At 47.0% G+C, this 22,970-nt stretch overlaps 1 protein-coding gene across 1 annotated transcript in view; it reads left to right on the top strand.

Moving 5' to 3' along the window:
* The window catches only part of LOC115482132 (glycine-rich cell wall structural protein-like), a gene marked incomplete in the record, with an annotated part of 302,370 nt that overhangs the window by 14,096 nt on the left and 265,304 nt on the right, over positions 1-22,970 (top strand). The window contains 1 exon segment of the mRNA XM_030221707.1: positions 7,299-7,361. Coding sequence (XP_030077567.1) covers positions 7,299-7,361 — 63 coding nt within the window.

The raw sequence follows: 22,970 nt of genomic DNA, 5'->3' as shown, positions 1-22,970 counted from the left end.
AGCTTGGTCGTGGAAAAAAAAAGGGACCAAGTAAAGCTAGCGAAATGCTCATCAAGCCTGGCTTTATTTTTTCCATTATCAGGCGAAGCCGGCCATCTCGTGAGCACGCCCCCGTCCCACCCCCATCCCACCTTCACTACCCTACTGATATGCCCCCTTGATGTTTCGCCGGCTCCGCAACGGAAAGCAGTTGAACCCGGCCAAAATCGGCTTTCGATTATACCGATTTCGCCGGGTTTAGGAGATCGCCGGCCATCTCCTGATTTGTGTCGGAAGATGGCCGGCGATCACTTTCGAAAATAAGCTCAATAGTGGAATTAGAAAATGATAAAGGGGATGAAACTCCTCCCATATGAGGAAAGCCTAAAGAGGTTAGGGCTCTTCAGCTTGGAAAAGAGATGCCTGAGGGGGGATATGGGAGCAGTTCCATCCCCTCTATCATTTTGGTCGCTCTTCTTTGAACCTTTCATAATTCTGCTATATCTTTTTAAGATACAGTCAGGGCCGTGCCAACCCAGTAAGCGGGGCAAGCACCGCAGGGGGGCACCTGCCTTCAAGGGCGCCGTGTCGGCCGCGGCACTGCCGGTCGAGTTCTATTTCAAAATTTAAAAAATAAACCATACCGTACCGCGTTGGCGCCTATGCGCATGCGCTGCTGCCTTCCCACGCGCAGCGCTTGGCTCTCTTCCCTCCCTCCCAATCAGCGTCTAGACATGTCCCCCTGCGAGCTCTACACCCGGGTAAGTGAAGCGGGGAATCTATCTCTTCAGCTGCTCAGCGAGCATCGGGGGGAGGGGCGCAATTTATCTCTTCAGCTTTGCTTAGCGGGCGGGAAGGCGCGGCCTTAGCTTCCTTGCTGCTGTTTTCTGAACTAGTACCGGGGCAGGTGTTGCTTGCGGTGTGGCAAGTTCTCACTCTGACCGCGTCGAGGAAGACCAGGAGCGGATGGGGGGCCATGGGGTGGAGCTGCTGCTTGTCACAGCCAATGTGGGCTCTGTGTGTGACAAGGTGGGTATCGGGGGAGGGAAGGGTCCGCCCTGAGGAAGGCCTGTAGTGTCCACGCAACTCCGGCTCCTGCAGTTGTGAATCTGCAGCAGGGGGGGGGGGGGAACACAAAGCACAAACCAACTTGCCAAACTCTCTTCTGACAGTATGTCTCCCTGGACGTACTGAACAAGTTTGTACTCTCTGCTGACAGCAATCTTTCCTGGACACGCTTGAACAAGTTTGTGCTATAGTGGTGATGCTCAAGCAACCACTGCACTCATACAGTTGACATTTTTGACCGATAGGACTAGCTGTTTGTTTATGTGCTATTAATTTTACTATTATTTTGTGCAACTAGATTTTGTTTGAGTTTATTATATTTGTTGTGACTCATGGCTTTAGTACTGGGCGCCTGCCTTCAAGGGCGCCGCGCCAGCTGCGGCGCTGACGGTCGAGTTCTATTTCAAAATTTAAAAAATAAACCGTACTGCGTTGAGAGAAAGGAGATGCCACACGGGGGGGGGGGGGGGGGGGCGCCAACTGATAGTCTGCAGGGGGGTGCCAGAGACCCTAGGCACGGCCCTGGATACAGTGACCAGAATTGAACACAATACTCAAGGTAAGGTCACACCATGGAGCAATACAAGGCATTGTAATATATTTGGTCTTAATAATTTGCATTCCTCTCCTAATAATTCCTAGCATTCTGTTTGCTTTTTTGACCACCGCCACACACTGGGCAGAAAATTTCAGCGTATTGTCTACAATGACACCTAGGTCTTTGTCTTGAGTACTGACTCCTAAAGTGGACCCTAACATTAGATTGCTATGATTCAGATTATTCTTCCCAGTATACATCACTTTGCATTTGTCTACATTAAATTTCATCTTCTATTTGGATGCCCAGTCTTCCAGTTTCCTTAGGTTTTCCTGCAAATCTTCACAATCCACATGCATTTTGAGAACTTTGAATAGTTTTGTGTTACAGTATTTGCAAATTTAATCACTTCACTCATCGTTCCGATTTCCAGATCATTTATAAACATGTTAAATAGCACCAGTCCCAGTCACTGAACTTAATTGTTGTGAATATTGTCTTTGTAATCCTGTGAAATAATATTTTTTAGATTATAAGGACAATCATTTTAGTAAATAAGGTGTTCTTTTACTAAGCTGCAGTAAAAAGTGACTTTACTGGGTTTTTCCTGCACACTAAGACCATTTTTACCACAGCAATAAAATGGCCAAATTTTTTTTGTATTAATAGCCATGCACTAACGTTGCCATTAGCATGTGGCCATCAACATAATTACCACGTGAACACTTACCAACACCTATTTTGTAGGTGATAAGTGCTCACGCGGTAACCCTGCGCTAACCAGTTAGTGTGCGGTAACATAGCCACACTGATTAGTGTAGGAACGCCCACTCTCTGCCCCCTGACAGTTCCCCTCCAAGAAAAAATAAAAAGCATATTTTGCCTGAGTGCACCATTTTAAGTTGCGGTAAGTGCACAGTAGCGTTTACTGCACCTTAGTTACAATACCCCTAAATTTCCTTTCCTTGAATCCTTCCAGACCAGACCAGACCAATCTAGAACCCTATAGATGCTTGAAATAATCTAAGAAATGTCAACAACATATCCTATGTAGTTTCATATTATTTTCAAAATGGAATGATAGTAAAAAATCCCAAAATTTAATTTTTTCATTATCATCAATAGCACATACTATTTTTACTTAGCACATGCTATTCTTAGTACCTGCAAAGTAGAATCATGCACATTATGTAAGAACATTGCGTGCTAAGGAGAATAATGTGCATTAATAATGAAAAGAAAGGCACATCTGACCACAGACCTGCTGGAATCTAGAAAGGACTATGCAAGCACAGGAACATCTACTACCATACTGCAGACATAGACATCATAGGTGATGTCATCAGACTGTGCCTTAGATCTTTAAAAACTTGCTGCCTGCCACAGGCGAGTGGAGGCACACCTCACCGTGGATCCACTGGGACATGGAGAGGACTGTAAGAGGGCAGAAACATCCACTGCCAGACTCCAAGTATAGAGGCCACAGTTTGGACTGAGGAGGAAGAAAGAAAAGAGGAAGGTGAAGAGTAGGTATTTGGGGTCATCACAGACTTCCACTCCTTGAGGTATGATGGGTTCATTTGTGACTGTGGTTAGTCCTCAGACAGAGAATGTAGGAGAGGCATTTTAAGCCCTGCCCTCCATTTCCCACCTTCACCACTAGCCACAATAAGGAATTTAAGCTCTCTGGATGGAACCTCGTTGAGAACCAAGGAACTTGAAGAAAGTGTAGGACCATTCCTGCTGCTGCTATTATCAATAGGCAAGATTCCTTTCCTTTCCTTGCGTTGACAGTAGTTTCTCCTGTGGTTTCTCTTGGTACTGGGGCTATACCATACAATATTTATTCTGTAGAATACCAAAACTGATTCTATCCAGCTTATTTTTGAAGGAGATCACCAGCCATCTTCCGACACAAATCGGGAGATGGCCGGCGATCTCCTGAACCCGGCCAAATCGGTATAATCGAAAGCCGATTTTGGCCGGCGCCAACTGCTTTCCGTCACAGAGCCAGCCAAACTTCAAGGGGGCATGTCGGTAGGGTAGCAAGGGCAGGACAGGGGCGTGCTCACGAGATGGCCAGCTTCGCCCGATAATGGAAAAAAGAAAGCCGGCCCTGACAAGCATTTCTTGGCTTCACTTGGTCCCTTTTTTTTTGTTTTGTTTTTGTTACATTTGTACCCCGCGCTTTCCCACTCATGGCAGGCTCAATGCGGCTTACATTTTCAAGACCAAGCTTCGAAAAGGTGCCCCAGCTGACCAAATGACCACCAGAGGGAATCGGGGATCACCTCCCCTTACTCCCCCAGTGGTCATCAACCCCCTCCCACCCTAAAATATATATATTTTTTGTCAGCCTCTATGCCAGCCTCAAATGTCATACCTAGCTCCCTGACAGCAGTATGCAGGTCCCTGGAGCAGTATTTAATGGGTGCAGTGCACTTCAGGCAGGTGGACCCAGGCCCATACCCGCCCCCCTGCCTGTTCTACTTGTGGTGGTAAATGTTAAGCCCTCCAAAACCCCCCAAAACCCACTGTACCCACATGTACTGTAGGTGCCCCCCCTTCATCCCTAAGGGCTATGGTAGTGGTGTACAGTTGTGGGGAGTGGGTTTTGGGGGAGATTTGGGGGGCTCAACACCCAAGGTAAGGGAGCTATGCACCTGGGAGCTATTTTTGAAGTCCACTGCAGTGCCCCCTAGGGTGCTCGGTTGGTGTCCTGGCATGTGAGGGGGACCATTGAACTATAAATGCTGGCTCCTCCCACAACCAAAATACCTTGGATTTGGCCGGGTTTGAGATCGCCGGCATTAGTTTCCATTATCGGCAAAATCTGATGCCGGCCATCTGAAACCTGGCCATCTCTGACATTTGGCCGGCCCCAACCTTATTATTGAAATGAAAGATGGCTGGCCATCTTTTTCGATAATACGGTTCGGGACTGCTCTTTGTGGCGCCAGCCAAATATATGGCCAGCCATCTATTTGGCCAGCGCCATTCCATTATGCCCCTCCACGTGGATCACAATCAATAAACTAGCCTTATGTACGAAATACAATTATAAACAAACTCATAAAATACATATGTATTCTAATGATCTGGAAGAAATTTACCAAACAAATATATCTTCAATTTAAACTGTACAGCGCTGCCTAACCCTAGTAGCGCTCTAGAAATGTTAAGTAGTAATAGTAGTTATTATGAAAACTTAGGTAATGCTTCTATACTCTGATACACAAATGTAAAGAATTCCACATCAGAGTGGATAGCATATTGACAATATTTAGTACCTCTAGGTGATGAAAAATGTAAAATCAAGTTGTCACTAGTACATAACAACCTTACTTTCCCTGAAAAAGAGAAATAGTGGTTAATGTATCAGGCTTTGAAGGCCCTTTGCATTTCCAGGGGATGTCACTAACATTACATTTAGCGCATTCTTGCTAAAATGGAGGCTGTGCTATCAATCAGCTTGTCCCAGCTCTGTATATTTGGGTTGAGTAGTTTTGTGTTATCAGCAAATTTAATCACCTCACTCATTCCCATTTTCAGATCATTTATAAATCTTTTAAATAGTGCCGGTCGCACTACAGATAACTGGAGCACTCCACTGTTTACCTTCCTCCATTGAGCAAAAAGGCCATTTAACCCTATCCTCTGTTCTCTGTTTTTTTAACCAGTTCCTAATCCCCACAACAAAACATTGTTTCCTATCCCATGGCTTTTTAATTTTCTTGGAAGCGAAGGGTTTTATCGTATGTGATGATCTTAAGGTGGCCAAACAGGTATAAAAGATGAAAGTTAGAAGGATTCTTGGGTGCATAGGGAGAAGAATGGCCGGTATGAAAAAGGAGGTGATATGTCCTGGTATAAGACTCTTGTGAGACCTCATTTGGAATAGTATGTACAATTCTGGAGATCACAACTTCAATAAACATGAGACTTTACCACTAGGTCAATAGCTGGCAGTAAGGTCTCAGACCCAAAATGGACACGTGGCAATTTTCATTTTGCCACACGTCCATTTTCGGCAAAAATTTTAAAAAGGCATTTTTTGACAGGTGCACTGAGAAATGATTCTGCGTGTGCCCAAAACACGTGTCTACACTGCCGCAGGCCATTTTTCAGCACGCCTTTGTAAAAGGGACCCTAAGTGAGTACAGTGGCTTTCAAAATATGGTCTCTAAACTAGTTCTAGTTAAAAGAAAAATGTTTAATGATATGACAACACATTTGAAGGAGTTCTACTGGTTGCCAGTCGAACAAAGGGTTCAGTTCAAACTAAAGGCTTCAGTTTTTATTTAAATGTATTTTATTAATTCACCATTACACCCTGAACAACATTCACGTGGTCTTAAAAAGCAAATACAACCACAAATATGTCAGCAAGCCAACTCTGTTCTCCATGCTTCCCCAGATAAGAAAAGCTTTACCTCAAACATTTTAGGCCTCTCTCTCTCTAAAAAAAAGTCTTAGATTTCCCACAGATTAGGTTAAGAGTGACTAAATGCTGCACCCTGAAACTCTGGCGTATGTTGCTTATACAGCTCCATTGTAAATTCATTAATTTCATTTTTGCAAGTTAACCATGGCTTGGTGTATTTAAAATATGTTTATATGAGCATGATATATAGGGGGTCTTTTCCTAAAGATTAGCTTAAGTTATCTGCAGCAGGGCACATTTTATTCCTATACTGGTGTTATTCCTGGATATTCAATGCCAGGCCTTGTCCAGGCTTTAAATATCTGGTCTTATGGAACCAGGGGCGTATCTGCATGGGGCCACAGGGGCCTGGGCCCCCGCAGATTTCGCCCTGGACCCCCCTACCGCCGCCAACACCTACCTTTGCTGGCGGGGGACCCCAACCCCCGCCAGCCGAGGTCCACTTCCTCTAAAAATATTCCTTGAGCTGAGGTCTTTTAAGTTGTTCTTCCTCATTCCCACTCCTCCGTACTGCTGTTCAAACTCTGTGGAATCCAGTTTCGGAGTCTGCGACGTCAGACAGACTCCGAAACTGGATTCCGCAGAGTTTGAACAGCATCACGGAGGAGTGGGAGCGAGGACGAACAACTTAAAAGACCTCAGCTCAAGGAATATTTTTAGAGGAAGCGGATCTCGACTGGCGGGGGTTGGGGTCCCCCGCCAGCAAAGGTAGGTGTTGGCAGCGGTAGGGGGGTGGTGGTGACGGCGGCAGGGGGGGTGGCAATGGCGGCGGGGGGGTGGCAATGGCGGCAGGGGGTGGCAATGGCGGTGGGGGGCTATAATGTGCCCCCCACTCTGGCTCTGGCCCCCCTACCGCCGAACCCCAGATACGCCCCTGTATGGAACTGGCTAACGCATAGTTGGCTCACGTCCAGTATTCAACACATAACCAACTATGGGTTACTGCATAAAGATAGGACAGCCTTTTGTGTGGTCCCATTTATGTGGTTAGCCCGGCCAGTTAAATGCTGAATATCGACACTTAATTGGCCAGGTGAGGACTTTGCCCCTGGAATGCCCCCAAAATAGCCAATTTTGACATAGGCACTAACCGATCATTTTCGTCGGTGCTAACCAGTTAAATGCCACTGAAAATAACTGGTTAGCTGCAAACAAGTGATTTTAACCAGCCAGGAGCCATTTTTGACTGGTTAAATCACTTTGAATATCGACCAGAATATTTTTAACAAAGCTGCTTTCTATGTTAATGCATATGAATCTGTCTCTTAGGGGGAGCTTCTCAAAAATGCTTACAGCTGTGACTTAACCATAGGAAAATTGATGACCCAATTGGTAAGAATAACTGCTTTCGCAAACTTTTATTAGGTCACAGCCAAGTGCTGCCCTATCTGAATCATTCTAGAAAACTTTTCGGGGACAGCCTTTAGAAAATTATGCAAATCTATAACGCTTAGAAAAATAATAATGCCTATTTACTCCATTGAAACATGAGGCTCAGTAATAGATTGTGTCATCCCTTTAACAAGCCTCAGATTATTACAAAATTGGGGAAATTTACTAACAATGTCGTTCCCCTATGCTAAATCTTCGAACAAAATGGGAACTACTACTTAAACTTAGAACTGCTTTATACGAAAAAATAAATGAAAACGGTAACGGAATTCAAACATGCGTGGGATAAGCATAAAGGAATCCTGTGCCGAAGGAATGGATCCTCAGTAGCTTAGTCGAGATCGGGAGGCGGGGCTGGTGGTTGGGAGGCGGGGATAGTGCTGGGCAGACTTATACGGTCCGTGCCAGAGCCGGTGGTGGGAAGCGGGACTGGTGGTTGGGAGGCGGGGATAGTGTTGGGCAGACTTGTACGGTCTGTGCCAGAGCCGGTGGTTAGGAGGCAGGGCTGGTGGTTGGGAGGCGAGGATAGTGCTGGGCAGACTTATACAATCTGTGCCAGAGCCGGTGGTTGGGAGGCGGGGCTGGTGGTTGGGAGGCGGGGATAGTGCTGGGCAGACTTATACAGTCTGTGCCCTGAAAAGCACAGGTACAAATCAAAGTAAGGTATACACAAAAAGTAGCAAATATGAGTTGTCTTGTTGGGCAGACTGGATGGACCGTGCAGGTCTTTTTCTGCTGTCATCTATTATGTTACTATGTAAATTTAACTAGTACACACATTGTAGCAATAACACAAAGAAATGGCTCACTTACTCTGCAGGAGCAATATCACACTATAACATCTAGGGTGTGTTATCCCAGGCCCTCTGAATTCGGGATGAAATGACTGGACTATGCAAGATCCAACACATATAATACAGTACAGTCTTGATTATCTAACCTTCATTATTTCGACCATCTGGCATATCCAACAGACCCCCCTCCTGGTGATGTGACTGCATTTATTTCTATTAAAAATCTTTGTTTTAGATCAATTTTATGCCTTGTTATGCATTGTTTGAGGGGTTTATACAGTGTTTTCTGTATTATCCAACAACAAGTCAGTCTGGCAAAAAATAAATCACTAAAAAACTGATCTGGTAAAAGGTACTAATAATTCCTGATTTACAATGATTGTTTTTACTTAGAAAACTATACACTACTTATTAGCATGAGTGAAAATACAGTCCTCACACACATGCCGATCAGCCCTCACTTCCCTTTTGCTTTCCAAAGAGATATTTCTAGATCACCCAAACCATAGAACTGTTTTCAAAGCTCACCCAGTTGGCCAATGAATCCCAGATGATGAAATTCACTCTTCCCCAGCTCTAGCTGATTTGCTTAACGGTGAGCCAAATCTGCCTAAGCAAGATGATCTGAAATGCAAGAAAAGCTTCTCTACGCAGCTAGTAAGGTGCTTGCAATGTATTCTTCGCAACTGCACAACAGTCTTTCCTTAGCATTGTCAGCAGCAGATTAATCCAGAGACTTGTGGGTTGTGGCCATCTACCAGCAGGTGGAAATAGAGAGCGCTGAACTGAACTGTCTTATAGAACAGAACGTTCCTTGGTCAGTCAGTATTCTCTGTCTTCAGCAGGCAGATGGATGGTCTTTCACAAGTTCCTGGTCTCATCTGATTACAGCTCCTCTTCTGGATCTCCCAGTTTAGTAGATCTATGGGGTGTGCAGCTGAGCAGTGTCATCTTTAGGGGGTACACCTGGCCACCTCAGGTCCCTCCCACACCCTTCTGCTCTCTCTCCTACCCTTCTCCATTCTCCTTCCTTTGTGCTGTGGAACTTCAACTTCTTTAAAAAGTTATGTGTTCGGGAATTCTGCTTTAAGCCTGCAGATGGCTTCAAGAGAGATACTGGTGCCCCCGGTATCAGGGCTGTTGGAGAGGATGGCTGTGTGTCTCCGGCTGCAGTGGGACACATATGGGACTAGCAAGCCGGGACTGGCAGGACTGACTATTTCTCACCCATCTCTATTTTCGGCACTTCTCTCCTCCATGCAGCTGATCTAGGGGTTTCCCAGGGAGGTCGTCTACGACGGTCCTGTTTCTTCGGCTTAGGGATCTGCTTCTTTAAAAAAACAAAAGTGCGGGCAGGGGAAACTACTGGGTTGCTTCTGACTTCCTGCCTCTTCGCCTGGCTCCTGACTTGCAGCAGGGACAAAGGCAGTCATGCTTTGCTGAGGTGTCACCGGCCCTCCTTTGCCACCTTATTCTACAGGGTCCTGTATGGGCAGTTTGTGTCTGCGCAGCTGCAGGAGACCTGGGGGCAGGTGAACTGTTCTTGAGGATGCCCGATACTCTTACTGTGGTGCAAATTTATTTATTTATTTATTTGCTGCATTTGTACCCCACATTTTCCCACCTATTTGCAGGCTCAATGTGGCTTACACTATGTTGCAAAAGGTATCATCATAAACAGAGTAAGAGGTATGGTCTAATTTAACATATTACTGTGTAAGAAATTAGGTAGATAGGTCAGTAGAATTATTTACATAACACAAAATAAAACAGGTAAGATATAATGACCAATAGTGATAACGTGACTAACATAATCAAATTAGAAGGGATCAGTATTAGTTGGTTTAGATATAGAATGGAATCAAGTCATTAAGGAGGATTTTTATTGTAAGTCTCTTCGAACAGGTGCGTCTTCAATAATTTCCGGAAGGTTGTCAAGTCATGTGTTGTTTTTGTAGCATTTTATAGCATTTTCTTCAGGAGAGTTGCCCAATTATGTTCTCCCTGGTTCTTCTTGAGCTTCATCTAGTCTCTCCAGGGCACATTTCTGCTGGATTGGAGTTTCCTAGGATTGCGATGCAGGGCATCTTCTCAGATCAGTGGCTCAGCAGCACCTATGTCCCACTTTTCCCCCTTCCCTGCCCTGTGCTAGGACAGCTGCATTTGCCCAAAAGTGACTTAATTGGTAGCAGCAGTCCCCAGTAGACCATGCTGCCTGGAGTGAGATCCTGCTTTTATTTATGCTTCCAGAGTTGGTTCTCTTCATCCCTGTTGTGGGAACCAGCTTCTGGCATCAGAACAGTGCACCAGGGGTGTTAGGTCATTTCTTAGGACTTGGTTCATGTTCTACTCTCCTGTTATGCCCTTTTGTTTGGGGGGGCTTGGAGTCCCCTCACTTTTTTTGTCAGGGGCAGTTGCTTAAAATAAAAATAAAATAAAGGGAAAAGGCTTGCAAGTACATTTTTTTGCCTCCGTAAATACAATAAAAGATCTCTGACAGTATTCCCTCACTTCCTTTGTGAAGTTTCCTCTGGTTCCTGGGCTCTTTTTTATTGACAGTAGGGACATACTCCTACAGAATTGGGAATACACTCAAACTTGGGGCTCTTGGCTCCATGTTTCTGCATTAGTTTTGTTTTGGGGAGCTAGTGCACTGTTTCCAGGTCTCCCTGGTACTCCTGGCACCTCAGTGTTGTCATGCTGGAATTTTCTCCAGTGTTTGCAGTGCTTTGAGAAACACAATAGTCGATTAAGATGAAGAGCTGAGAGTTTAGACAAGATGGCCGCTGAGCGTATCTGCTAACAGCCATAAGTACATAAGTACATAAGTAGTGCCATACTGGGAAAGACCAAAGGTCCATCTAGCCCAGCATCCTGTCACCGACAGTGGCCAATCCAGGTCAAGGGCACCTGGCACGCTCCCCAAACGTAAAAACATTCCAGACAAGTTATACCTAAAAATGAGGAATTTTTCCAGTCCATTTAATAGCGGTCTATGGACTTGTCCTTTAGGAATCTATCTAACCCCTTTTTAAACTCCGTCAAGCTAACCGCCCGTACCACGTTCTCCGGCAATGAATTCCAGAGTCTAATTACACGTTGGGTGAAGAAAAATTTTCTCCGATTCGTTTTAAATTTACCACACTGTAGCTTCAACTCATGCCCTCTAGTCCTAGTATTTTTGGATAGCGTGAACAGTCGCTTCACATCCACCCGATCCATTCCACTCATTATTTTATACACTTCTATCATATCTCCCCTCAGCCGTCTCTTCTCCAAGCTGAAAAGCCCTAGCCTTCTCAGCCTCTCTTCATAGGAAAGTCGTCCCATCCCCACTATCATTTTCGTCGCCCTTCGCTGTACCTTTTCCAATTCTACTATATCTTTTTTGAGATACGGAGACCAGTACTGAACACAATACTCCAGGTGCGGTCGCACCATGGAGCGATACAACGGCATTATAACATCCACACACCTGGACTCCATACCCTTCTTAATAACACCCAACATTCTATTCGCTTTCCTAGCCGCAGCAGCACACTGAGCAGAAGGTTTCAGCGTATCATCGACGACGACACCCAGATCCCTTTCTTGATCCGTAACTCCTAACGCGGAACCTTGCAAGACGTAGCTATAATTCGGGTTCCTCTTACCCACATGCATCACTTTGCACTTGTCAACATTGAACTTCATCTGCCACTTGCACGCCCATTCTCCCAGTCTCGCAAGGTCCTCCTGTAATCGTTCACATTCCTCCTGCGACTTGACGACCCTGAATAATTTTGTGTCATCGGCGAATTTAATTACCTCACTAGTTATTCCCATCTCTAGGTCATTTATAAATACATTAAAAAGCAACGGACCCAGCACAGACCCCTGCGGGACCCCACTAACTACCCTCCTCCACTGAGAATACTGGCCACGCAATCCTACTCTCTGCTTCCTATCTTTCAACCAGTTCTTAATCCATAATAATACCCTACCTCCGATTCCATGACTCTGCAATTTCTTCAGGAGTCTTTCGTGCGGCACTTTGTCAAACGCCTTCTGAAAATCCAGATATACAATATCAACCGGCTCCCCATTGTCCACATGTTTGCTTACCCCCTCAAAAAAATGCATTAGATTGGTGAGGCAAGACTTCCCTTCACTAAATCCGTGCTGACTTTGTCTCATCAGTCCATGTTTTTGTATATGCTCTGCAATTTTATTCTTAATAATAGCCTCCACCATCTTGCCCGGCACCGACGTCAGACTCACCGGTCTATAATTTCCCGGATCTCCTCTGGAACCTTTCTTAAAAATCGGAGTAACATTGGCTACCCTCCAGTCTTCCGGTATTACACTCGATTTTAGGGACAGATTGCATATTTCTAACAGTAGCTCCGCAAGTTCATTTTTTAGTTCTATTAATACTCTGGGATGAATACCATCAGGTCCCGGTGATTTACTACTCTTCAGCTTGCTGAACTGACCCATTACATCCTCCAAGGTTACAGAGAATTTGTTTAGTTTCTCCGACTCCCCCGCTTCATTTCTACAGCTCTCTGACTTCCTATCAAGATGCCGAAGCGAAGGGGCAAGTCCACCTCCTATGCTCCGCAGCGATCGGCTCTCACTTCGCAGGATATTTGGTCCTTTTTGCAGACGTCTGTAGCTTCATCTACCGCAGTGTTTGGAGTGCCGGGAGGCAGCCTGCTGATACGCGCCAGTGCGAATGGAGGCACGGCAGTGTCTCCTGGGCTAGAGCTTACGCTCAGCCCCGACACAAGGGAACCACCCCCTCAGCCGTTGGGCTGTAGCACTCCGTCAGAGACGACTTTGAACGGGTCCCCCAGAAGCGGTGAGACCAGTTCCAGTCGGGAGGCAGACCATCGATTGGCTGGAGAGCAAGAAGCCTTGATGGGTACACCGATTTTTACAACGAATTCGGTGGGGAATGCTGCTAGCATGAATCCGGTAGGACCACCACTTTTTTCTATCGATATGCACAAGCCAGCAGAAGTTACTCTGGACTCTTTGTGGACTCTGATTGTAGATCTAGGGAAATCAATTACTCCACAGATAAATAGACTAAACCAGGAAATGTTAAAACAAGAGGAAAAAATAAACAACATGGACTTAAAAATAGGTAAACTGGAACAGATAGAAGAACAAAAAGATTTGGATATGAAAAGATTGCTTACTCAGCAGGAGGCTATGATTAAAGACTTGACCTCATTAAGAAGAAAGACTGAATCTCTTGAGAACAGTGCTAGAAGCAATAATTTACGTTTGTTAAACTTTCCTAAACAAATTGTTATATCTCCTAGGGAAATGTTAAAAAAATATATAATGGAAATTCTGGGTGTAAGGGAGGAATTGATTCCTCCTTTCACCCAAGTGTATTATCTTCCAGTCAAAGAAAGGAGTGACCAAAAAATAGCAAGCCAAGAACAACCATTGAATGTCACTGATTTACTTGAACTAACAGATAATGAAAATGTAATTCCATCGACATTAATAGTTACAGTGGCATTGGCACCTGATAAACAGTGGTTAATGTCCATGTACTTTAAGAATAAAGATAAAACATTCCTTGGTCAGAAAATACAAATGTTTCCCGACATCTCCAGAGACACGCAAAAACGTAGGAAGTCTTTTCTTTTAATGAAACCAGCTGTAACTCAGCTGGGTGCAACATTTTACTTGCGATACCCTTGCAAGTGTGTGGTGAGGTACCAGGCAAATAAGTATGTATTTTTTGATCCAGCTCAGTTGACAGCATTCCTTACCTCAAGGCAAAATAGGGGTACTTAAAACATCTTATCCCTTTAATATGTAATTAACACTGTGGAATGATGGCTGTTATCATCTAGTGCTCTATCTTTGAAACTTATGTTTATAACTAATTCCATTTCTTAAAATCTTGTCCCATTATGTGGACTTGAGCAAGAAATTTCAAACAATTACTTCTCTGTTATGTATTTTCTTTGAACTAATTGAAATGTATTGCTTTTTCAAACAAGCATTTGCTTGATTATAAATGTATAAATTTTCATAAATAAATAATAAAAAAAAAAAGAGAAACACAATAGTCTGTTCTGGAAGGTGGCTGACTTTCAACCTGAAGGTCCCTGGTTCCAGGTTGGTTTGTGCATAATATTAGAAGCTGTGGATCTGATCTCTTTCATTTCGGGCATATTTTACTTCACTCTCCCACATTCCTTGCCTTGATAGGCAATTCTGCATGGCTGGGGGTAGCTGACACTATGCTACAGTGTGTTAGGTTAGCGGTGTTGGCTTTCCACCGCAGCTCTGTTCTCTGGTGTTGCACACTGACATGAGCCAATCCTCTTGCATACCAGCCCCAACCACAGCTGTTTCACAGGCACCACTAGCTGTAGGTCTAACTGCAGGCTTCTATTGCACTTTTGGTGCATTTTCATTAGCTGGCAATCTCTCAGATCTGCTTCAATGTAGAGGTATAGCTTACTATACTAGTTAAAGCCTCCAATTGAGAGTGCACAGAGATCCAGAGGTGGCTGGTTCGGATCACACGCAATGGTACAACCAGCCATATTCTGTGACTCCATCTAGCTCTGGCTCTCAGCCCCACTATTTAGCTTCACTAAGCAACCATGCCAGCCTGTTCTAGTGCACAGCCATATACCAGCAAATTCTTCCACTCTGGCTTAGGCTTGTACAGCTCCTGTGGCTTCTAATGACATTTGCCAAGCTATCTTGTTCAGGTAATCTTTGGAAAAGATCTAGAGCAGTTGGTTAGGTCCTCAGGAACCCCAAGTTTCAGAGTTTGCCAGAGAGTAGTGTTAAATGGTCAGTATTCTCCGAGGACAAGCAGGCTGCTTGTTCTCACTGATGGGTGACGTCCACAGCAGCCCCTCCAATCGGAATCGTGTTCGTCAGTCTTTTTTTGTCCACGCTCGGGACGGTAGTGTTTTGCGCCGTTTCGCGCCCCTCAAAGTTGACCCTAGCGCGTCTTCGCGATTTTGCAAAAAAAAAAAAAACAAGACCTCGGTCTTGTCCCTTCCCGTGTGTCCAGTTTGTTTTCCCGACGAAAGTTTCCTTTCGCTTTCGGGGTAGGCCTTTTTTGGGGCCTCGGTATGGGTTTTTCTCTCTCCCTTATTTTTGGTGCCCTTCGTCGCCATTACGAATTTTGATTTCGCCGGCATGATTTTTCCGCCCATGTCATCGAAGTCTCCCAGCGGCTTCAAGAAGTGCACCCAGTACGCCCGGGTAATCTCGCTCACTGATAGGCATGCTTCGTATCTTCAGTGTCTGGGGGCTGGGCACCGCCCACAGGCCTGTAGTCTTTGTGCTCTTTTACAAAAGAGGACTCAGGTTGCGAGATTGGCCCAGTGGAACGTGTTGTTCTCGGGCTCTTCGTCGACAACAGCACCGGAGTCATCGAGTGCATCGACGTCGGCAGCATCAAGACCTTCGACCTCGTCATCGACTGTATCGACTGCATCGAGGTATCGACCCTCTGCATCGTCGGTACCGAGACATCGGAAGGCTGCGTCGGCGTCGGTGGTATCGGGACCTCCGCTGTTGCTGATGTCGTTGGATGGTGGTGCTTCGACTGGAGTGCAGGTGAGGGCTGTCCATTCCCCTGCTGGTGGCGGTGAGCCTTCGGGTGGGTCTCCTCCTACCCTGAGGGCTCCTGCGGTACAGCCCCCCCCCCCCCCCCCGAGACCGACCTTCTTCGGCCTCGGCCCCGAGGAAGAGACAGCTGGATTCTACGTCCTCCTCATCGGTACCGGGAAGCTCCGGTGACATGCTTCGTCTGAAAAAATCTAAGAAGCATCGACACCGGTCCCCTTCCCACGTCGGTACCGAGAGCTCTGGGTCACCGAGGGAGTCAGCACCCAGTAGGCATCGGCACCGAGAGGACCGCTCACCCTCTGTTCAGGAGGTGTCGATGCGCTCCACCTTGGACAACCCGGAACAGCCTCCACGCCCGGAACAGACTCTGACCTCGACGCCTGCATCGGCTTCCATGTCTTTCTCCACAGCCGCTTTGCACGAGAGTCTCCGGGCCGTTCTCCCAGAGATCCTGGGAGAGCTGTTGTGCCCTTCCCCTCCGGTACCGGGGGTGCTTGCGCCACCGGTACCGTCGAGTGAGGCGCCGGCTGGCCCCCTGCCCGGGGTGAGGTCTCCGACATCGGTACCGCTTGCAGTATCGACTGCGGCCGCCTCCGAGGAAGGCTCCCCGACGACGTCGGCGGAGGGAGCTTCGCCGGTGCGGGCGAGGGAGTCTACCTCTGGACGATCTCACCGTGGCCGTGTTTCCACGGAGTCGAGTCAGGCACGGCTTCAGACACAGGTTCATGAACTTGTGTCTGATACCGATGGTGAGGCCTCGTGGGAGGAGGAGGAGGACATCAGATATTTCTCTGACGAGGAGTCTGATGGCCTTCCTTCTGATCCCACTCCCTCCCCTGAGAGGCAGCTTTCTCCTCCCGAGAGTCTGTCTTTTGCGGCCTTTGTCTGGGAAATGTCTACGGCCATCCCCTTCCCGGTGGACGTGGAGGATGAGCCCAGGGCTGAAATGTTTGAGCTCTTGGACTATCCTTCTCCACCTAAGGAAGCGTCCACAGTACCCATGCATCATGTCCTAAAAAAGACATTGCTGGCGAACTGGACCAAGCCTCTAAGTAATCCCCACATTCCCAAGAAGATCGAGTCCCAGTACCGGATCCATGGGGATCCAGAGCTGATGCGCACTCAGTTGCCTCATGACTCTGGTGTGGTGGATCTGGCCCTAAAGAAGGCTAAGAGTTCTAGGGAGCATGCTTCGGCGCCCCCGGGCAAAGACTCTAGAACTTTAGACTCCTTTGGGAGGAAGGCCTACCATTCTTCTATGCTCGTGGCCAAAATTCAGTCTTACCAGCTCTACATGAGCATCCATATGCGGAACAATGTGCGGCAGTTGGCGGGCTTGGTGGACGAGCTCCCTCCTGAGCAAGCCAAGCCATTTCAGGCAGCTGAAGGCGTGCAGAAAATTCCTGGCCAGAGGGGTATATGATACCTTTGATGTTGCGTCCAGGGCCGCTGCTCAAGGTGTGGTGATGCGCAGACTCTCATGGCTGCGTGCCTCCGACCTGGAGAATAGGATCCAGCAGCGGATTGCGGACTCCCCTTGCCGAGCGGACAACATTTTTGGAGAGAAAGTCGAACAGGTGGTAGAGCAGCTCCACCAGCGGGATACCGCTTTCGATATGTTCTCCCCCCGGCAGCCTTCAGCATCTACCTCCTCAGGTAGACGTTTTTATGGGGGAAGGAAGACTGTTCCCTACTCTTCTGGTAAGCGTAGGTACAATCCTCCTTCTCGACAGCCTGCGGCCCAGGCTAAGCCCCAGCACGCTCACTCTCGTCAGCAGCGTGCACCTCAGCAAGGCCCCGCGGCTCCCCAGCAAAAGCAGGGGGCGAGCTTTTGACTGGCTCCAGCAGAGCATAGCCGACATCAACGTATCAGTGCCGGGCGACCTGCCGGTCGGGGGGAGGTTGAAAGTTTTTCACCAAAGGTGGCCTCTCATAACCTCCGACCGTTGGGTTCTTCAAATAGTCCGGCAAGGATACACCCTCAATTTGGCCTCGAAACCTCCAAATTGCCCACCGGGAGCTCAATCCTACAGCTTCCAGCACAAGCAGGTACTTGCAGAGGAACTCTCCGCCCTTCTCAGCGCCAATGCAGTCGAACCCGTGCCATCCGGGCAAGAAGGGCTGGGATTCTATTCCAGGTACTTCCTTGTGGAAAAGAAAACAGGGGGGATGCGTCCCATCCTAGACCTAAGGGCCCTGAACAAATATCTGGTCAAGGAAAAGTTCAGGATGCTTTCCCTGGGCACCCTCCTCCCCATGATTCAGGAAAACGACTGGCTATGCTCTCTGGACTTGAAGGATGCCTACACACACATCCCGATACTGCCAGCTCACAGGCAGTATCTGCGATTTCAGCTGGGCACACGTCACTTCCAGTACTGTGTGCTACCCTTTGGGCTCACCTCTGCACCCAGAGTGTTCACGAAGTGCCTGTCTGTAGTAGCAGCGGCGCTTCGCAGGCTGGGAGTGCATGTGTTCCCTTATCTCGATGATTGGCTGGTGAAGAACACATCCGAGGCAGGAGCTCTACAGTCCATGCAGATGACCATTCGCCTCCTGGAGCTACTGGGGTTTGTGATAAATTATCCAAAGTCCCATCTTCTCCCGGTACAGAGACTCGAATTCATAGGAGCTCTGCTGGATTCTCGGACGGCTCATGCCTATCTCCCAGAGACGAGAGCCAACAACTTGTTGTCCCTCGTCTCTTGGGTGCGAGCGTCCCAGCAGATCACAGCTCGGCAGATGTTGAGATTGCTGGGCCACATGGCCTCCACAGTTCATGTGACTCCCATGGCCCGCCTTCACATGCAATCTGCTCAATGGACCCTAGCTTCCCAGTGGTTTCAGGCTGCTGGGGATCTAGAAGACGTGATCCACCTGTCCACGAGTTTTCTCAAATCCCTGTATTGGTGGACGATTTGGTCCAATTTGACTCTGGGACGTCCTTTCCAAATTCCTCAGCCACAAAAAGTGCTGACTACGGATGCGTCTCTCCTGGGGTGGGGAGCTCATGTCGATGGGCTTCACACCCAGGGAAGCTGGTCCCTCCAGGAACGAGATCTGCAGATCAATCTCCTGGAGTTACGAGCGGTCTGGAACGCTCTGAAGGCTTTCAGAGATCGGCTGTTCCACCAAATTATCAAAATTCAGACAGACAACCAGGTTGCCATGTATTACATCAACAAGCAGGGGGGCACCGGATCTCGCCCCCTGTGTCAGGAAGCCGTCAGCATGTGGCTGTGGGCTCGCCGTCACGGCATGGTGCTCCAAGCCACATACCTGGCAGGCGTAAACAACAGTCTGGCCGACAGGTTGAGCAGGATTATGCAACCTCACGAGTGGTCGCTCAACTCCAGAGTAGTGCGCCAGATCTTCCAGGTGTGGGGCACCCCCTTGGTAGATCTCTTTGCATCTTGAGCCAACCACAAAGTCCCTCAGTTCTGTTCCAGACTTCAGGCCCATGGCAGACTGGCATCGGATGCCTTCCTACTGGATTGGGGGGAAGGCCTGCTGTATGCTTATCCTCCCATACCTCTGGTGGGGAACACTTTGTTGAAACTCAAGCAAGACCGAGGCACAATGATTCTGATTGCTCCGTTTTGGCCGCGTCAGATCTGGTTCCCTCTTCTTCTGGAGTTGTCCTCCGAAGAACCGTGGAGATTGGAGTGTTTTCCGACTCTCATCACACAGGATGAAGGGGCGCTTCTGCATCCCAACCTCCAGTCTCTGGCTCTCACGGCCTGGATGTTGAGAGCGTAGACTTTGCCTCTTTGGATCTGTCAGAGGGTGTCTCCCGTATCTTGCTTGCTTCCAGAAAAGATTCCACTAAGAGGAGTTACTTCTTTTTATGGAGGAGGTTTGCCGTCTGGTGTGACAGCAAGGCCTTAGATCCTCGCTCTTGTCCTACACAGACCCTGCTTGACTACCTTCTGCACTTGTCTGAGTCTGGTCTCAAGACCAACTCTGTAAGGGTTCACCTTAGCGCAATCAGTGCATACCATTACCGTGTGGAAGGTAAGCCGATCTCAGGACAGCCTTTAGTCGTTCGCTTCATGAGAGGTTTTGCTTTTGTCAAAGCCCCCCGTCAAACCTCCTACAGTGTCATGGGATCTCAATGTCATTCTCACCCAGCTGATGAAACCTCCTTTTGAGCCACTGAACTCCTGCCATCTGAAGTACTTGACCTGGAAGGTCATTTTCTTGGTGGCAGTTACTTCAGTTCGTAGAGTCAGTGAGCTTCAGGCCCTGGTAGCCCAGGCCCCTTACACCAAATTTCATCATAACAGAGTAGTCCTCCGCACTCACCCTAAGTTCTTGCCGAAGGTAGTGTCGCAGTTCCATCTGAACCAATCAATTGTCTTGCCAACATTTTTTCCCCGTCCTCATTCCTGCCCTGCTGAACATCAGCTGCACACATTGGACTGCAAAAGAGCATTGGCCTTCTATCTGGAGCGGACACAGCCCAACAGACAGTCCGCCCAATTGTTTGTTTCTTTTGATCCCAACAGGAGGGGAGTGGCTGTGGGGAAACGCACCATATCCAATTGGTTAGCAGATTGCATTTCCTTCACTTACGCCCAGGCTGGGCTGGCTCTTGAGGGTCATGTCACGGCTCACAATGTCAGAGCCATGGCTGCGTCAGTGGCCCACTTGAAGTCAGCCACTATTGAAGAGATCTGCAAAGCTGCGACGTGGTCATCTGTCCACACATTCACATCTCATTACTGCCTGCAGCAGGATACCCGACGCGACAGTCGGTTCGGGCAGTCAGTGCTTTAGAATCTGTTTGGGGTTTAGAATCCAACTCCACCCCCCTAGGCCCATGTTTATTCTGTTCCAGGCTACACTCTCAGTTAGTTGGATAAATTGTTAGGTCAATCTCAGTTACGTCCTCGCCATTGCGAGGCCCAATTGACCATGTTTGTTGTTTTGAGTGAGCCTGGGGGCTAGGGATACCCCATCAGTGAGAACAAGCAGCCTGCTTGTCCTCGGAGAAAGCGAATGCTACATACCTGTAGAAGGTATTCTCCGAGGACAGCAGGCTGATTGTTCTCACAAACCCGCCCGCCTCCCCTTTGGATTTGTGTCTTCCCTTGTCTTTGTCTTGCTACATACGGGACTGACGAACACGAGACGGTTCGGGCGGGAAGACAGCCGCACATGGGCGCGCGAGGACTAGCAAAGGCCTTTGCTAGTGAAGTTTCCGATTGGAGGGGCTGCCGTGGACGTCACCCATCAGTGAGAACAATCAGCCTGCTGTCCTCGGAGAATACCTTCTACAGGTATGTAGCATTCGCTTTCTCAATGGAGAAGGGTACTTAGTGGGGTTCCCCAGGGGGTCTGTGCTCGGACCGCTGCTTTTTAACATATTTATAAATGATCTAGAGATTGGAGTAACTAGTGAGGTAATTAAATTTGTTAACGACACAAAGTTATTCAAAGTTGTGAAATCACAAGAGGATTGTGAAAAATTACAAGAGCACCTTACAAGACTGGAAGACTGAACATCCAAATGGTAGATGACGATTAATGTGAGCAAGTGCAAAGTGATGCATGTGGGAAAGAGGAACCCAAATTATAGATGCATAATCCAAGCTTACACATTAGGAGTCACCAACCAGGAAAGGGATCTAGCCATCATCGTTGATACATTGAAACCCTCTGCTCAGTGTGCGGTGGCGGCTAAGAAAGCAAATAGAATGTTACGTATTATTAAGTAGAGAGGTGTGGTAGCCATGTTAGTCTACTTCTAAAGGTAATCAATAGAAATAAAATAAAATAAAACATGGAAAAGAAAATAAGATGATACCTTTTTTATTGGACATAACTTAATACATTTCTTGATTAGCTTTCGAAGGTTGCACTTCTTCGTCAGATCAGAAATAAGCAAATGTTGGTAGATGACAATATATATAAGTGAAACATCAAAGCATTTCAGTGGCAGCCTAACAGGATGGGGTGGATAGGTGAGAGACAGGGAGATATGCATGGAGATAGGAGGGTGACAAAGCAGTACAATTTTATGGTTTATAATGGGCTAGAAAACCCAGATCTTTGTTAAGTCCTGTCTGGTGGGTGTCAAAATATTTAATCATTCTGACTTCAAAGGTCTTACGTTCCTGAATTGTTTTAAAGTTATCTTTCAGGATTCCTACTATGAAATCACTAGCTATCTACTCCAGGAGGATGAATTACTGAAAGAGATATTCCCATCCCCACCAGTGCTGGCCTTCAGACAGCCACCCAACTTAAAAAAACAAGCTAATTAGAAGTAAGCTCCCAACACAGACTCAAAAAGAAGAGAATGGCACACATCCTTGCAATATATCCAGCTGCAAAATATGGCAAAACATTTCACAGGACCCCACAGTCATTCACAAAGGAAAAATATTCAACATAAAGGAATTCTTTACATGCTCATGTTCCAATGTAGTATACATCATTCAGTGTAAAAAATGTGATGAAGGGTGCTATATTGGAGAAACAAGCCAGATGCTAAAGACAAGATTTAATTTGCATAGACATCATATGAAAATTGCCAGTGCCAGCCAGGATGTCACGCCTGTGGGGCGGCACTTTACAAAACCAGAACAATGTACCAGTGATTTCATAGATTCTGAAAAATTCTCAAATCATTCCTATTCAAACAAGCCCTCACAAAGAATGACCATATCTCAAACAATTAATTATTACCTGAATTGGTTATTACTCTATTTAGATCATATACAGTGAAACCTCGGTTTTTGTTGACTTCAGATTTCGTTTTCGGTTTTCGGCGAATTTATTAGTGAAAGATTTGTCTCGGTTTTCGTTGGTTGCTTCAGATTTCATCGGTGTGCCCACGATGCTAATTTTGCATTCTCCTGCGGCGTTCTTCTGGGGCGTTCTGCGGCATTCTTCTGGGGCGTTGTTTCTCGTTGTGTGATCACTGCCTGCTCTCGTTTTGCCCACACTGCTGCTTTTGGTTTAGTGCCTCTTCATAAATGACTGTGGCTTGATGATAGAAATTTCGTCATCATGGGACCAAAAAAAGTTTTTAGAGCCATCAGCCCTTCAAAGAAGAAGGACAGGAACACGATCAAGTTGAAGAAGGAAATCATTGAAAAATACGAGAGCGGCATTAAGATTGCTGAAATCGGCCGCATGTACG

This window comes from Microcaecilia unicolor, chromosome 1 (genome assembly GCF_901765095.1).
Source record: "Microcaecilia unicolor chromosome 1, aMicUni1.1, whole genome shotgun sequence".
Classification (NCBI taxonomy): Eukaryota; Metazoa; Chordata; class Amphibia; order Gymnophiona; family Siphonopidae; genus Microcaecilia; species Microcaecilia unicolor.
Note: the sequence above shows the minus strand (reverse complement) of the source record. Positions and strands in the feature narration are given on the sequence as shown.